Source organism: Callospermophilus lateralis, chromosome 13 (genome assembly GCF_048772815.1).
Source record: "Callospermophilus lateralis isolate mCalLat2 chromosome 13, mCalLat2.hap1, whole genome shotgun sequence".
Taxonomy (NCBI): domain Eukaryota; kingdom Metazoa; phylum Chordata; class Mammalia; order Rodentia; family Sciuridae; genus Callospermophilus; species Callospermophilus lateralis.
Window position 1 is genome coordinate 63,338,094 of NC_135317.1, and position 17,343 is coordinate 63,355,436.

The window sequence follows — 17,343 nt, forward strand, 5'->3', positions numbered from 1 at the left end:
TCTCAAATGGATGAAAATCTTGGACAGGTAGGAACATTTTCTTACAATTCCTTTACACATCTTAAATAGAGATTTTAAAAATGAAGGCAGAGATCTTGGTTAGTTTTACACAGGGTGACAGAATTTCTTACAATAAATTGGCACCTAACTTATCATGTTGCATTTGTTGTTCACATGTGCAATGGTAGTTCTGATGAAAAGCACCTCATAATAAAGCCTTTTGAATTTAAAATCAAATTCTATCTTATAGAATATTATTGGGTCAACGTTCTAGAGTATATTTCATCTTATTATTTTTATTTAACAAATAAAATACTGTGTCCTCAGTTTCTACAAAATAATTAATTTAACATAAGGGATGTCATATCAAATAGTATTTCCATAGAAGCCAAGAAAATCCTGGTATCACATAGCCAGTTAATATACACTGGTATTTATAATGAAAACATTCAAAATTCTTCTAAGTCTTCAAAATTATTTATGTTGTTATGAACACATAAAATGGAAATCTAAAGTAAATATCAAGATTTCATTTTTAGTTCAAAAAATAGTGAAGTAAAATTTCCTTTCACAAAACATAAGAGTTGGCCTGAGTGAGAAAATGTAAAAAATGTCAGTTTCTACCTGATGGAAAATGCCTGAGGTCTATCTATTTTTTGAAAAGTATTTCAATGAAAGGAATTCTTATTAAAAAAATTAAATCCTTCTCATAATGACATCTTGAAAACCTACATAATTTTACTCCTTGCCAAGTAAATTTAGAACACATCAAATAAACTCCCCCTACAGAATATTTTTGTCCTAGTAAACAGGGAATTCACATTCTGATAAAGAGCCAAAGACAAGTGCTTTATTATGAGAACTGTTCAAGTAAAATTTCAGTGTGCACCAGTGAAAGTGAAGAAAGGACTGCATCGCTCGTTCTGAAGGACACTGGAGTATAAAGGGGCTACACAGTTTTGTTTTGCTTTTTCAAACATCACCCTTTGCTAAGGCAAAAATACACTTCATTTTTGAACAGAACTATTACAGAAGAAAGCTACATCACAGTACAGTACAGAATGTAAAATTCATCTTCGTCTGGAAGCCATTACGGAATGGCACATCACCTACACTTAGAGCTTTCCAGTGTAGGTTAGAACTACAGCATTTATCACAGCTTTATTTCTCTTTGATAAAATCTGAATACACTTTCTATTTCTCAAGAGTGTGCAGATGGGGCCCATATGTTGATATTACAGTAATTACAACATTAAATAACATTGCACAGTCAACCTCCAAGGCTAATTCAGTATAAAATAACAAGTATTAAAAGGTACCTTTACTAGTGGTTTTACATTGTATACATCACTAATTATGAAAGAAAAGTAGGCAAATGCCAATTACAAAGCTGCACATTATAGGCATAATGAAGAGGAATAAATACAAGAAATCTGGCAAAATACTAAAATCAAATGGGTTACGTGGGAACAAACTGAACAGCCACATAAGCATAAATCATTGATAAATTGTCATAAATAGTATGTTTTGCTCACAAGTCTCTTAAGTACTTACAGAGATTATAGAGGCAGGGGTGCATGGTGGATGAAGAGGATGGGAGGAGAATGAAGCGAATGTTCCCAATGCCAGTTAATTCCTGAGGTGGCATTATTTCTTAACTGATGCATTGATCAACACTGTAAAGACGAGTTTGTGCTATGAAACAGTCCCAATATTATTACATTTCTGCAATTATATTGCAGTATTCTGAAGGCAGCTGACCTAAGTGACAGTTTACATTATAATAGTCAGTTGAAGTATTGATTCATTTCAATTTTGCTGCTGTAATTAGCAGTGGGACAGAAAACACTTCAAAGTTCAAAAGAAACTTGGAACAGATTTAATTTTCCCCAGTACTTCCTAGCTCAAGCCAAAGCTATTATTTATTTTCACATACTTTATTTTAAAAACTCTAAGTGCTGACACTGTAAACATTTTGTATCTTCTTAACTAAACCTTGTTTGATAACAAGGCTAAGAGCAAAGATAAGCAGGAGTAATTCTGTGTATAATAAAGCTGATCAGCTTCTGATCTAATTTTCAATATGATTTTAAAATAATTTTTAAAAGTCCATGCTACAATTGTAAAGACTACTTTTGTGCACTTTTAATCCTGGACACAATTTTCAAAATTGCATGATGGAGGTAAGAATTTAAAAAACCCACCAAAATGTAAATAACAGGGAAAAAACATTTTCAACTCAAAGCATCAAATGTACATTTTTGTGCAGAAATCTAGACAACTATACAAGTTTTTAAGCAATCATATTTTATTATACAACTCTATGAACAAAAAATGAACAGAAATACACAATATACTTACCTGTACATGTGAACTTACTTTTTAAGCTACAGATTTATTATAGTTCATACTGACTTTAATTTTACAGTTCATAACTATGTATAACCTTATTGCATTAAGGGCAAATTCTACATGGGGAGATTCACAGGTGGACCACATTAGGCATTACCAGTACATTCAAAAACTGTATCTCATTTATGAATGTATCTTCCCTGATCCTGTAAATTTGGATTTCTTTACAGCTTAAGCTCATTTGCTATTTTGGATGCAATGTTCTTGAAGGCAATAGAAGTCCCAGATATTCGCTTGAAACGAACCCCATTAAGTGACAAACGTGGCAGTTTGCAGACTTCCATCTCCCACTGCACGAGGCTATCCTGTCTAGCATCTCCATGGACACAGAAAAGCAAAAACCTCTCTTTTTGTTCATAATCACAGTTATTTGCATCTAATACTTTTCGGATTTCTCTCATCATGTCATTAGGGTCCATTGAACTAGTGGTCTTCATACTCCATGTGAACCGCAAAGAACGCGGCTTGGAATCTTTACCCTCTTCCTTGTCTCTTTCTTTTGCTTCCCCTGATGTACTTCTGGAAGCAGAGGGCAAAGGGAAAGAATGAAAACAGAATTCCATTCAGCAAAGAAATCAATACATAGTTAAAAATATGAGTGATCACAACTTAGTGCCTAATAAAGCTATTCAACTTGTAGGTAGATAGAAAGATTCATGTTATCTCGCTACTACTACAGCAGACCTGAGGATGCCATCTGTTTTGACTTTCAGCATCACTCATCTAACATAGCACATTTTCTTAAATACATTTGTTTTTGGGAAACAAATTTGCAGCTTAAAATGAAGAACTGTTTTTTTTCAGTTTTCTTCCATATTTCTCTGTTCAAGTTTGCAAAAATAGATTCTATTTTCTACACACACACACACCAGGAACCGCTAGCAGGCACCATTCTGCTTGTAAACATATTTTTGAAATATAAAGAAAAATGTCCTCTTTTTCTGTCCTTTTTGAGTAGGAGGAATGTAATGACTATAGAGGAAAAGAGAATTATTTACACCTGGTAATGTTGAGAAAGACTGTTGTATTGTGTATTGTAATTATGTAAAGATGTCACATAGTATACTTCTTGAAATTCTCCAATGTTTTCCCATTTCACTAAAGACAACCTTCAAATCATCTACAAGGCTGCTTTTATTTTCTTCTTTCTTTTTCCTGAGGATTGAACCCAGGGGCATACTGCCACTGAGCTGCATCCTTTTTATTTTGAGACAGGGTCCCACCAAGTGCCCGAGAAGCCTCAAACTTGTAATCCTCCGTCCCAAGCCTCCTGAGTCACTGAGATTATAAGTGTGAACCACTACACAGGGCCCACCCCCTCACCTCTTATTATCTCCACCTTGCTCACCTTAATCAGGCCATTTTGTCTCCATGCTATTCTTTGAACACACTGGGTATCTTCTTGTCTCCAGGTTTTTACACAGGCAGTTCCCCAGATGGCTGTATGGCTAATTCCCTTACATTTTCCAAATCTTACTATACCCTGACTCTGGCATGACAAACCCCCCATCCTACTCTATTTTCTCTACAATGCTTTTCACATTCAAATATACTATTTAACCCATTAATTAGGTTAACATACATTTAAATCTACCACTAGATTGTAAACTCCAAGAGGGTCAGGAATTTTGTCTATTTCATTCACTGACATACCTCAGGCACCTAGAACTATGTTGGTATGTAATTAAGACATATTTGTTACATTAATCTACCTCACTGAATTTTGCTTATGGAGGTACCTCACAAATAACATAGAACCAGAAAAATCTATTTCAAATAAACATAGGGAAATAAAACTAGTAGATTGTTCATTAATACCAGGTAATTAATTTATCAATTATCCAAATACAAATGTTCATTAATACCAGGTAATTAATTTATCAATTATCCAAATACAGACAAATGTTACAACTTTAACTTGTTAACCTATCTTACTAATCTGTGATTTAAGGAAAAAACTGCATAATCTGAAATAAGTTCATAATCTACTATATAAATATTTTCTATTTATATATTTATATCAATACTGATATATATGTATATATCCCCTTTATACAATTATTTATATACACATATACATTGTGCCTCTCATTTCTATATATTTGAGTCCCCAAATTTTGCTAACTATACAAACTTGAGAAAATAAGGAAAAAGGTAGAGAAAATAAATAAATTTCCAAGTACTGTTAAATAGGCATGGAAAGTATTTATTTCACATCTCTACCTCCCTTTCTTTGCTTACTGAATCTAAGCCATTGCATCATAGCCTCTTTGGACTGGCAGAGTCAACCAGAGTCCTCTATTAGCATCACATGCCTAATTCCAGTGGTGGACTCACTGTACTAGAAATGGAAGGGGCCTGCCAGATCGCTTCATTGGGCACTCATTTTAAAAACACAACTGATGCCTCGAAAACATAATTTTCTAAGGTCATAGAACTACTGAGTTGAAAGCTGAAGAGTAAAAATTAGGTGTCTTATTCCCCCAGATGATGATATGGTGACCTTAGGAACAATAGACAGATACAAGATATTTTTCTGCTTGTGTCTTACAGGCATTATCACTGATAATATTAGTTGTTGAAAGCTCTTGATAGTGCCCAGAACAACAGCTAACATTTATTGAGGACTTCCTAGGTGTAGAAGCTGTTCTATGTGTCTGCCATGTATTATTCTCTAATTTATGCCTCAAAACAATCCTATGAGGCAGTCAGGATGAGGAGATAGAGGCATGAAGCACTAAAGTAACTTCTCTAAAGTCACACAAGAAGGTCAGTTGTAGAACACAGCTCAAACCTTCATGGCCTAGCTCAAGAGCCTGTGCTTCTAGTTACCGTACCACACCATCTCTCTGAAATGAAGAAGCCTCATTAGGACTGAGGGAGTCCCGCCTATGACCTTACTATTTCCTCATTTGTAAAAAGGGTATTTTTAACCTGGTTGTTGTGAGGGTTAAATGACCAGCAAGCACCTTATAGGTAGTAGGTATTCAATTGAATATTTCTTCAAAAATAATAAAACAAAACCCAATAATAATAAAGAAAAGGAAATGTGAAAAGGGCTTTGTAAACAAACATTTATAAAAGATTAGTTGTTAAATTCTTATGTTAAATTAGCAGTCATACTAAAATGATAAAAGTGCATGTAGATTAATTACAATATTATTAGTAGCCACTTGTGACACCACACACTACTCAATGTCTTGATGAAAAACTTAATAGAAATGTGGTATGAGATTCGAGCAAGGGGCTAAAAACAAAAGTACTCCATGTTTATTTAATAGGTAGAAAAAAGTTAAAAATATTGATTTTGCTCCCTACCATGGGGACTCAGGTACCTACCTCTACAAAGAAGCAGGTCAATGATTATTACTAAACATAAATACAGCACAGTTTGTAAAGAATACTGCATGGTAAACATTAAGTTTTTCTAAAGCTCATTATGTTTCATATTTCAAATGCTTTGAACAAAAGTAAAAATTAAATCAGAAGCCCATGCTGAGCTGCTCAAAATTATTTCTAAATAAAGCCAGCTCTGAGAGTAATTCTGTATCCCATAATGTTTGTGTATTCTCAAAATAACTTAATGTCTTAATTTTTCAAAATTTTCACTTATTAAATATGAATATACAGACTAACTTATCTGTAATGTGATTCTCAGACCACCATCCACAAGGCCTGGAAATTTGTTTGAAATGCAAATGCTCAGATATCCCTTACCTTTCACTGAATCAGAAACCCTGGACATAGGGCCAACACATTTTAAAAAAAAACAAAAAACATCAAATCCTCCCTATAATTCTGACTGTGCTCAAGTTTGAGAGGCATTGCCAAAATGGACATCCAAGTAGTATTAAAGGTCAAAACCCCCATAAAGTATGGCAGGAGAGAGTTTTAAAATGTGGCCTAAAACTGAGCACTCACCTAAAATACACATTAATGTCAAATCTTCCTACATATTACCAATATACTGGTATTTGTGTGATTTGACTTAGGCTAATTTAGTTACACAATAATAGAGAAAAAAAACAGTTCCTTTTAACCTATTAATTTTTCTGCCATGAAATATCTGATAGGATAAAAGGCTATTTCTTTACCAAGTATACAATTCAAAACAATTTCTGGAAAACACAAACTTAAAATTGATTTAACTTAATTAAATGCTAGGCAACATTAGGAAAACCCACCCCAATATAAAAATTTACAATATACATACTATCTATTTATTAGTTCTATTCATGATTATTAAATGCTGAAAGTATTTCGAATATCCGCTTCCATTCACAGGGACCTAGCAGCGAAGTATTAATAGTGGCTCCTCACCTTGAGGTGTCGGTTCTGCCACTGGCTTCGCCTTCACTTGGATCCCTCAAAACAAAGTGAAGGTTGAGATTTAATGATAAAATTGAGAAATATATCAGAAATCCTACATCTAAAATTATTTTAAAATTAACTTGTTGAGCAAACTTCTATCATAACAGTTTTCTATTATGAGGCAGTCTAATGCTGTTGCTCACGTTTTTCATTATAATTGCATGTTGCCATCATTTATTGAGCGTCTACTGGGTATTGTTCAAGAGGAGATACTAGGTGAAAGCTTAGGAGCTTAGGAGGTTTTGTTTTGTTTTGTTTTGTTTTAACATGATCTTCCAATTCCGAGACATAATTTTAATCATAATTTATCTTTTAGTTTAGCAAAATCTAAAGGTAAGACTATTTAATAATTACTAGTAGAAAGATTTAACTTCATATTTTTTATTATATACAATTCTAGTAGTCGCTCAATTGAGAAAAAGAATTAACTTTGCAGTTAGTAAACATATATATTTCTAAAAATAAATACCAATTTTAAATAAGCAATCAACTTCACAAGTTATATTAACAATTCATGCACAGCAAGTCAATAGCCTATTGAAACAAGTGAATCTAAAAACATGGATTCAACCTTAAACAAAAACACTCATCTTACCTGAATATCCATTTGTGAAATAAAACCAGGAAAACACTACTAATTGTCCTTATGTAGAAGGTTATTAATATTTTTGAAGTCTCCCAAAATTTGGACCATTTTGTCATTTTCAAAAGTAATTCAATATCTACACAGGAGTATCAAGTTACAAACCAGTTCAAAAATATTAAGAGATGGCCTGTGATAGAGAGCAAAGTACTCTGAAGTAGCTGGGAAAGCTCATCAATTTGAACCTGTAAGTTAAGGTTGTCTTACTGTTTTAACCATTCCAGACACATTGACATTATTTATGAAAAGTGAAGCAACAGGAACAAAATCAGTGCCACTCTCCCATTCCCTAAAATAAAACCAGCTCTGCTGAAATGGTTATTAGAAATATGAGTACCTCATACTTTGAAGGACCTTAAGGCTTTTCTCGACAAACATATTGCATAAAAAACACTTTTCTGTCAGACTGAAAAGAATAATAAACTGTATTCTCACATTAAAAATTTCTTCTATTTCTATTTTAAATAACTAGTATTTTCATTGGAAAGTTTAATAAAAATCCAATACCCATGGGGAGAATGGAGGAATTTTGGATTGGGCAAAGGGGAGGGAGGGGAGAGGTTATGGGGGTAGGAAAGATGGTGGAATGAGATGGACATCATTACCCTAGGTACATTTATGATTGCACAAATGGTGCATCTCTACATAAGTATGACCAGAGAACTGAAATGTAGCACTCCATTTGTGCACGATGAATTCAAATGCAATTCTGCTGTGCAATTAAGTAGAACAAATAATAATAATAATAATAGAAAAAAATCCAATACCATTTCTACAAATCTATTTTCATTATAACAAACTGAAATAAAAGAATTCTGGGCATGCTGAAAATGAAAAGTACATTTTCAGTTACATATAGATGTACTGATATACTACAAAGAAGGGTAGTGCTCTAATTTGGCAAATACGTAATGCTGTTGATCTCTGAGGTGAAGATAAAATGACTTTACTAAAAGGGACACAGGTATCACTGGACTTTTCTGAATGTTTTGCATTTTAATTCACTCTTAAGACACCTACCCTACTGTGGCTAAACTTTAAGCATTAGGAATGAAATTTCCTTTAGACCCTACTTCCTCTGTTATCATGAGTCGAAGTAGCAATTGGCTCCTATTCTGTCCTGCCTACTTGCCAGTAGGAACACTGGAAGAACTTTTGCTACTTGGCAACTGTTTCACACAGCCCAGGGAGTCTGCTCTAAGTAGCCCTGGTGGGAGGCAGATAGTGATACAGAAGGTGTGGCTGACTGTAAGATCACATGCAGCATAGTATGACTTTCCAACACCTAAAACTTAAAAAACAATTACCTTATACATGGCAACATATACACAACTGAACAGAACCCTGTATAAGAATGAGCTATGGTTAGAAAATCATAAAGTTTGGTGCAGAAAAAGCAAGCCATGTAGATATTGGGGGCAGAGGTTTCCAGGCAGAATGAATAGCAAGTACCAACTCCTGGATCAGGTATGCCTATGGTGCCCAAGGATAGACAGGGTCCTATATGGCAGGTGTGCAACTAGCAAGGGGAAGAATGAAAGAGGAGGTCTGAAATATGAAAAGAGCCAGCAAAGGAACCTGGGAGGGAGAGTTAATTTCTGAGGTAGAAGAAAATTAGAGCCAAGTGAGGAAAATGTTTCAACTGTGTGGAATGTTGCAGAAAGTAAGCTGCTTACAGGAAGGCAGGGACCATACTTGTCTCCTAAGTGCTGTACCAACTGCACCTAATAAAGTGCCTAGCACATGGTAGATTTTCAAATATGTGTTAAATAACGATATGGCAATCCTTTTTCTGAAACCCCCAACAGACCTTCTCCTAAGGCACTTTGTTGACATTCTGTCACCTGACTTCTTGTCCATAGTACTTTCCATTACATTTTATCCAGAATCTAAAATTTTTCTTGCAAGGTAAAGAGAAATATTTTGAACAATGCTTAATGTACAACTAGCAATTAAGCATTAAACTCAAAAAATCCTATTTTTTTCTATACTTTAAAATCAATCCAGGTTTAACCATGAGAAGGTTCTGGCTTCTAAAAATAACTTAAGTAGTCAGTTATATTCCAAAAGCAGTTAACATTATCCTCTAACTTTCCTGCTGACTCTGTCCTGAGCCTCGGTCTTTCTCTAGCAAAGTGTCATGTTGCATAGTAACTGCCCAAATAGCATAAAATAATTGACTGATATAGTCAAAAATTGTGATGCATTTGAGGACCTAAAGTTTTAAATTCAACTGTGTGATCCTGGGCAAGTGGATCTATGAGCTGAGTCCAATAAATAGCTCCACAACAAGGTAGAAGACTCAAGATGATTCTTCTCTTTCCCACACCCACTCTGAAATCCTAGGAACACTAACAACATCGAAAATTAATATCCTTTAAAGGAAGTATAATAATTTCATACCTATTATTTAACAAACAGTTGAATTAGCTATATTGAAGGAGCCCCTAGACAGAAACAACTGTGCCTTCCTCTGTACTCTTTTAGCACCTTGCACATACTTTTTCTATCCCACATTCTGCTTCATATCATGACTAGTTGTTTACATGTCTGCTTCTTCCAAGACTTAAGTCTACAGAGAAAAAAAGATGTCATCACAATTATCTTTAAATCCTGCTCTATACCTAGCACAGTGCTTTATAATGAGCCTAAGTAGGCATTTAGTGGTAATGGTAATGGTCAAATTATATCAGCCTGTATATGTTCAGCAACCTGTATAATTGGTGTGCATTGTATATATATGCTTGCTTTTTGAAAAAAAAGTTTAACTGTACTATTTTATTATGCATGCATTTATTTTGTGTTTACTATATTTTGATGTGATGGTAAGATTTTATGAGGTTAAATTACATAAGAAATTTGTGATTCCAGTATTTAGTATTTTTATAAAAAAAAAATAAACTACATATTATATATTAGTGAGCAACTGAAAAGTATTTTTAAGGGTTGGGGATGTGGCTCAGTGGTAAAGCACTTGCCTAGCATGTGTGAGGCCCTGAGTTCAATTCTCAGAATCACAAAAAAAAAAAAAAAAAAAAAAAAAAAAAAAAAAAAACAAAAACCCAAGAGTTAAAAAAAAAGTATTTTAAGGTAAGAAATATTATTTGAAGGATACACATCAGCTCACAATTGATTCCTTTTTCTAAATTGAAGCCTTTTAAATAAGAAAGACTCTTATGTTAAAATGTACATTTTCAATCTCAAGTTTTTGATTTTTCTACCCTATTTGATAGAAGTTTTAAATTCTCATTTTGTCCATCTTTTCTATTTCTTTCTTAAGGAAAAAGCCTTTATGTCTTCCTGAAGTTTTTCTTCCAACTTCTATAAAAAAGCAGCTCTAATGAAATGTCATAAAACCATTCTGGAAAAAAAAAATCACTGAAAAGATCAATGAAAAAACCAAGTTTATTCATGATTCCTAGGGGAAACAAAACATGACAGTACATTGGTACTGACCTGCGAACGAATTTGGATGTGATTTTGCTTATTATACCAGTGGATGTTCCCCTTCTGGCATGTGCAAATGCACCCGTTTCATGGGATGGCGAAGCAGGTGGCCCATTATAAGCAGCACTGCGACGCTCCCGGAGCTGCTCCCCATGGAAAGTGCTTCGGCTTGAACTCCCTCGGGGAAAGCGGGTCCGGTCTGGAGTGGTGGCACTAATACTGTGAGCAGATGGGGAAGCAGCAGGCACTCTTTGGGTTGTACTGTTGGAACAAATTAAGATGTATTATTCAGAATAATGACAGGGAATGCTTTTACTTAGCTAAAAACTGAAAAAATGAAAATGGCTATGGCTACTTCTTTTTGCTCAATTTTATGTATTCACTGTTGAGATGATAAATGGGTTAACTGTATTTACTATGGCTTTGCAGAGTGAAATCAACACATTTATAAAATTAAAATTACTGAAACACAAAGACAAATGCCTTTTTGTATCAGGAATAGTCCAACCAGGGTTCTGCAATTACATATGTATGTATGTATGTATATGAATATGTGTGTGTGTGTGTGTGTGTGTGTGTATTTATTTATTTATTTAAACTTTGTGATCTAAAAATCTGAAATCCAATATCCAAAACTCTTCTGGTCCCAAGAATTTCAGATAAGGAATACTCAGTTTGTACTCTTAATCTACTTCGAAATGTAGAACATGAATTTTATTGTTTATTAAAAAGCCTTTGAACAAAATCATTTCCTATTTCTAATGTAGGTGTAAGTGATAGCATAATTCTATATGGCACTATCAGCATGACTAACAAAACCTAATTACCAAAGGGTTAAAGTATTCAGGTGTTCTGAATTTGAGAAATTCTAAAACAGATAAAAACTAGAAAAACAGACATCTAATTTTAATTTTAGTTTATACCTGACAGTTCTCTGACTTAATTTGTTTCATTAATACAAGAGTAAGTAAGGGCTGGGGTTGTGGCTCAGTGGTAGAGTGCTTGCTAGCATGTTTGAGGCACCTGGTTCGATTCTCAGCACCACATTAAGTAAATAAAAAAAAATAAAGATATTGTGTCCAACTACAACTAAAAAAAAAAAGAGCAAGTAACTGGTAGGAGCGGGGAGGGGCAGCGGGGAAATGGGGGCAGTGTTTAAATAGCAAAAAACTCAATGTACTTAAATGATAAATTAGGCAGCATTATTTTACTTCATGGATGGGTTTAAAATAAAGTACTTTTAAGAAAATTCCTCTAGAAAATGATTTAAATTATATAGCAACATTTCTGATAATAGCTAAAGTACATAGTAAGCATGTTACAATTAGACTTTTTCTCCACCATAGTGAGTCTTTCCAGAAAACTGTCCTGTGATGGTGACTATTATATATTTTCAAATGGCTCTATATTTTGTAAAACAACAAAGAAGATAAAATGTGATCAAGATATTACCCAGGTCGGTAAGCTTCAGAGCCATCTTTAATGGTTGGCAGTGTGACTTTAATAGGATGACCAGAAGTGGACATAGACTTCTGGTGGCGGGGTCGGGCTGAGGCAACAGCAGAGGCCACAGCAGAGCCGGTGGAAGATATGCTACTTGCAGACATCTCTGTAAGGCTTTCAACATGAAATGGTTGAGAAGACCATGGAAATGGAGAAAAAGAAAAAGTGCACTTTATTAAAATTTAAAAATAGGTTTTGAAAAATCTAAATTGACTAACATTTTTCATGACTGAAACACTTGAAAGAAACTAACATTAGTGGTATTACTAGTAACTAATGGAACAATATTCTTGTTAAAAGTATATAGGGGGGATTTATCTTTCACTGAAAAGATTTCACACACTCTTACTCTATATATGTGAACTTGAAAAGGTTTGAATGATTTTTGTGTATTTGTGACACTTTTAGATAAAATGATTTTGATTAAAGGTGTTTTTCACTTCTTCCAAATTACAGCTTTGTGTGATGTGTTGCTGTGGGGTGCACTATACTAAATTATTCATAAAAGAAGGCTTAATTATACCAAAACCACTATCACTGGAAATATCATCAAAATACTTTTAGCTCATATCATGAATCAACAGGTTAACTGTGTAGACTTAGGGCCTGTATATTAGTATTTAGTATAGGAAAAATAATAAATCATTAATCTATTTCCAACTGTCTATCCTAAAGCATCTTATGTCCAAGGAAGATACATTTCTTTTCATGTCTTACATTAACACTTACTTCACATTCCTATTCATTGAAAAGAAACAAATGTGAGAATTTTTTCTGTCCACTCCACTGAAATGACTAGAGGTAGAATTAAAAACAGAATTTAGTTTAAGTAGCAAAAGATTCCATACCTTTTTGAGCTACTTTAATAAGTAATCTTCCTACTCATGATAAATGAAGTTAATTTCTTAAAATAATAAAAATATAATTCATCATATTTTACATAAAACACTAAGAATTTCATGTTTTTGACTAATCAGTTGGGATGGCCATATTTTCTTTAGAGGAAGTAAAGTAAAGTAAACCCTTATTTTTTGGATAATAATGATGGCTTGGTGGGAAGGAAAAAGGGAAGGAGGGAAGAAGGAAGCAGTAGCTGCCCAAGAGAATAAGATTCAAATTATGAGGAACAGATTAGGACCAGATGATCTGCTTTGTTACAGGAAATTTCTACTATCATATATTATCTGGAAATTCATATGTTTTGAGATTTATCTCCTGCTTTCCCTAAATATTTTCCTGTTATAAAAGGGAGATGTCTTAGTAAGAATGCTTGGTTACAATCTTACTATTTTGTATTCCTTTGCTGTTGATGTGTTTATTTATGGGTACTTCAGCAAAAGCACTATGAAAACAGTGACAAAAATATTACTACTTGGCATTATGACACTTACCTGCTGTCCTTTCCATTCTGCAATGCTGTGTATCGATCTGTGGTCCTCTCACAGACGTATGTATTCCTTCTTGCCATGCTACCTCCAGAATACACATTGTTCTTTAAGAAGGAATAAAAGTGATTTTAAAATTATAACTGTATTTGTGGAAAGTCAAAGAAATGTATTTAATCTTCTAAGGATTTGAAAAAATTCATATTAGAGTCGTAACTCCTTAGAATTTTATATTAACATGCTCTATCTCCTCTTCCTCTCTTCTTCTCTCTCATATTTGGATTTTTGGAGAGAAGGCAAAGCGCTAAAAGCAAATTTATCACAATTACAATCCTACAGCAGCAGTGAGCTGTCATTTGGAAGCAACAAAAGGCTGGGTTTTCATTCACTCCCTCTTTTGTGAGCTGGTGTTGGAGAGAGGGCAGAGTATTGGTACAGGCAGCTCCAAGTAACTAGGAGTGCTATCTCCCCACTAAGTCTCAAGGAACCTGTGTAGTAAAGATGGCATGCCTTCCATGCCTTCACTTGCAGCCTCATCTACCCCCAGCCAATGGTACCAGCAAGGAGAATAAAGCTCCAGATTAAAGGCATTCTTCACAGAGGCTGCCATCAGAGAGGGTCAATGCCATACTTTGAGGATATTTCCTTTGGTCTCAGGTTTTAGCCAGGAGGCAGGCCAAGCCAAAGGAAGAAAAAAAAAAAAAATAAGCAAAAAGAGATAGACAGATGGATAATTCTCCACACACATAGCCCTTGCCCTATAACCCCACTGCCATGCCTGCCAAAACCTTGACTATAGTTACCAGTAGTAAAATATACAAAAATGATTTTCAAAAGGGATAAAAGTCTTATTTTACTCTTACTCCAACAGAAAAAGTCTTCCCTATTTTTAGATAATCTACCTTTTACTATTCTTTAAAATACACAAATAACAAAATTTGTTTAATAATGGGGGCTAGAAAGTCCATAGACAACTGCTTGAATTCAGTTGGGAGAAGGACAAGAATTTGTGTAAGTGCAGATTTAAACCTTTTCAATAGTGCAGGTTCCTAGGCAGAATAAGTTTTGTCATACTATATAAAAAGTATAAATTAAAAACTATAAAAGTATGTTAGCAAAGGAGGCTAAGATTACTTAAAAATTTTTTTAGACTTGGTCTATGTTAACCAAAAGAAAAGAAATAGAGAGATCCATTATGAAACTAATTTGCATTACAGCTCTTAAAAAAACTAGAAATACAATCTGCATTTCATATTTTGAAACATGTCATTTCATTACTGCATTCTCATTTAACAGGTCATTAATTTCTATCTATGTTAAGTGATAAAAAGTTTTATGGCTTCAGAGTATGCAGCTTTGCAGATGAACCATATTTTATTTTGACCAATAGATTTCTAGGTTTTGAGCTTTTAAATTACTTATTTACTTATTTTTTTAAAGAGAGAATTTTTTAATATTTATTTTTTAGTTTTTAGGTGGACACAACATCTTTGTTTGTATGTGGTGCTGAAGATCGAAGGTGGGCCACAAGCATGCCAGGTGAGCGCACTACCGCTTGAGCCACATCCCCAGCCCTTTTAAATTATTTTCTACTTTGCTTCTACAAGCTATTGAGGAGGTTAAACTGTATATAGTTGCCTGAAAACTTAAAATCTAGAGGAAAAATCCTAGAAATAATAATGAAAACAGAGGACAATTATGAAAAATTATTAAAACTGCACATAGGTTACTAACAGGCTACATCAGTCACACCAGGGGCATCAAAAGTACCAATCTAAGAATATTAGCTTTTGACATTTTTATTATTTTGGCAACTCATTATGAGTTATCTGAGTTTGAATAAACATCAAATTGTGTGGCCATCCATCCTTTGGAAGTCTCTGAGATGTTTCTGACTGTTCTCAATGATGTGTCTTTCCTTCTCATTGTGTGATGGTGAATGGCATTTCCTTCCAAGTAGTGCTAATGAGTCCTGCTCTTCTGTTATCTCCCTTGCCTTGAGCCTCTGGTGCCAGTGATGCCCAAGTGTGGCAGCCAATCTGCCCAAGCTGCATTTCACAGGGGAACTTAGGGTATAATTAGCAAAAGTTATAGAAAAAGTCTCACTGTGGGCTGGGGTTGTGGCTCAGTGGTAGAGCGCTTGCCTAGCATGTGTGAGGCACTGGGTTTGATTCTCAGCACCACATATCTATAAATAACATAAAAACCCATCAACAACTAAAAAAAAATATTTAAAAACAAAGGGAAGAAAAAGTCTCACTGATTCCATCTGACATAAGTTCCATATAAAATTGACTTTTTTACAGGTTGACCTTCCTATTTCAAATAATAAAGCTCTATCTAGTGACTGCTGAGCAGGAAAGACTTTTCTGTTGATAATTTGGGGCACATGGAAACTACCCTTCCTTGAACTCCAATTTGGTAACTTCTCCAAGGCAGAAACCAATCATGTAAAAGACTTCTTTGGGTTTATTTTGTAGTAAAGAGATTATATTTTACATAATTGTCATAACTTTTATATACAGTATATTATAATCACTATTGCAGTCTCAATTTTTCTGAGTCTCCCAGGAAGAAGTAATTTCTTTCTTCATTTTTCAAAGTTATTTTTTACTGAGAGTTCATATCTTAGTCTTTTGGGGCAGCTAAAGACTGGCAGTTTTTAAACACCTCTAATCCCAACGGTGCTGCTCAGGAGAATGAGAGAGAAGGAACTTGAGTTCAAAGCCAGCCTCAGCAGAAGTGAGGTGCTAAGCAACTCAGTGAGACCCTGTCTCTAAATAAAATACAAAATAGGGCTGGGAATGTGGCTCAGAGGTCGAGTGTCCCTGATTTCAATCCCCTGTACCCACTCCCCAAAAGCCCCCTTATTATCTAAATGCTCCCTCCAGTCTTAAGTGTTCTTTTATACTTTCTCTTTATTCTTCCCTGTTGCCTTACAAGGGGGCATCTCAGTCTGTCTTCTAGTTATCATTGTATAATTTCTATAGTATGCAGCTTCAGTGAGTAACATGAGGTAACTTTATAAATCATTAACTGAATCTGCTTCAATCAAACAGTTTATTTGTAAATGTAAGATTAAATGCACCAATGTAACATTAAGACAATATTACAAACAGGAAAAACAAAGCAGGAAGGTTAATGTACCATTTTGTGCTAAGGCTGTTACATGAAGAATTCTTTTGATTGTTCTATCTATATCCATCCATCCATCTATCTATCTATCTATCGGTACTGGAAATTTAACCCAGAGGTGCTTTACCATTGAGCCACATTTTCAGTCCTTTTTATTTTGAGGCAGGGTCTTATTACATTGCTTAAGACCTTGCCAAATTGCTGAGATTGGCCTTGAACTTACCATCCTCCTACCTCAGCCTCCCAAGTTGCTTGGATTAATGTTGCTCGCCACTGCGTCCAGCTAGTTGTTTTCTTAATTTGCATTTATGAGAAGCATGGCTCCCTTTCCACAGTTTTCAAATTATGATTCATTTTGAAACATTTCAAAACACAAAAGATAAACATTTTACAAAAAACTGATAATAAATACATTCAACAAATTGCAATATAACAGGATATTTACTC

At 34.3% G+C, this 17,343-nt stretch overlaps 1 protein-coding gene across 3 annotated transcripts in view; it reads right to left on the bottom strand.

Moving 5' to 3' along the window:
• Positions 1 to 803: 803 nt before the first annotated feature.
• Positions 804 to 17,343, bottom strand: part of Mark1 (microtubule affinity regulating kinase 1) — a 141,832-nt gene continuing 125,292 nt past the window's right edge. The window contains exons 12-16 of one of the 3 annotated variants that reach the window (XM_076832478.2): positions 13,768 to 13,868; positions 12,326 to 12,490; positions 10,883 to 11,134; positions 6,733 to 6,777; positions 804 to 2,931 (exon numbers count right to left, since the gene is read on the bottom strand). In XM_076832478.2, the coding sequence (XP_076688593.1) occupies positions 2,577 to 2,931; positions 6,733 to 6,777; positions 10,883 to 11,134; positions 12,326 to 12,490; positions 13,768 to 13,868 (918 nt within the window). In that variant the 3' untranslated portion in view covers positions 804 to 2,576. The remainder of the gene's footprint in view (positions 2,932 to 6,732; positions 6,778 to 10,882; positions 11,135 to 12,325; positions 12,491 to 13,767; positions 13,869 to 17,343) is intronic. The other 2 variants (XM_076832476.1, XM_076832477.1) reach the window with 2 other exon arrangements.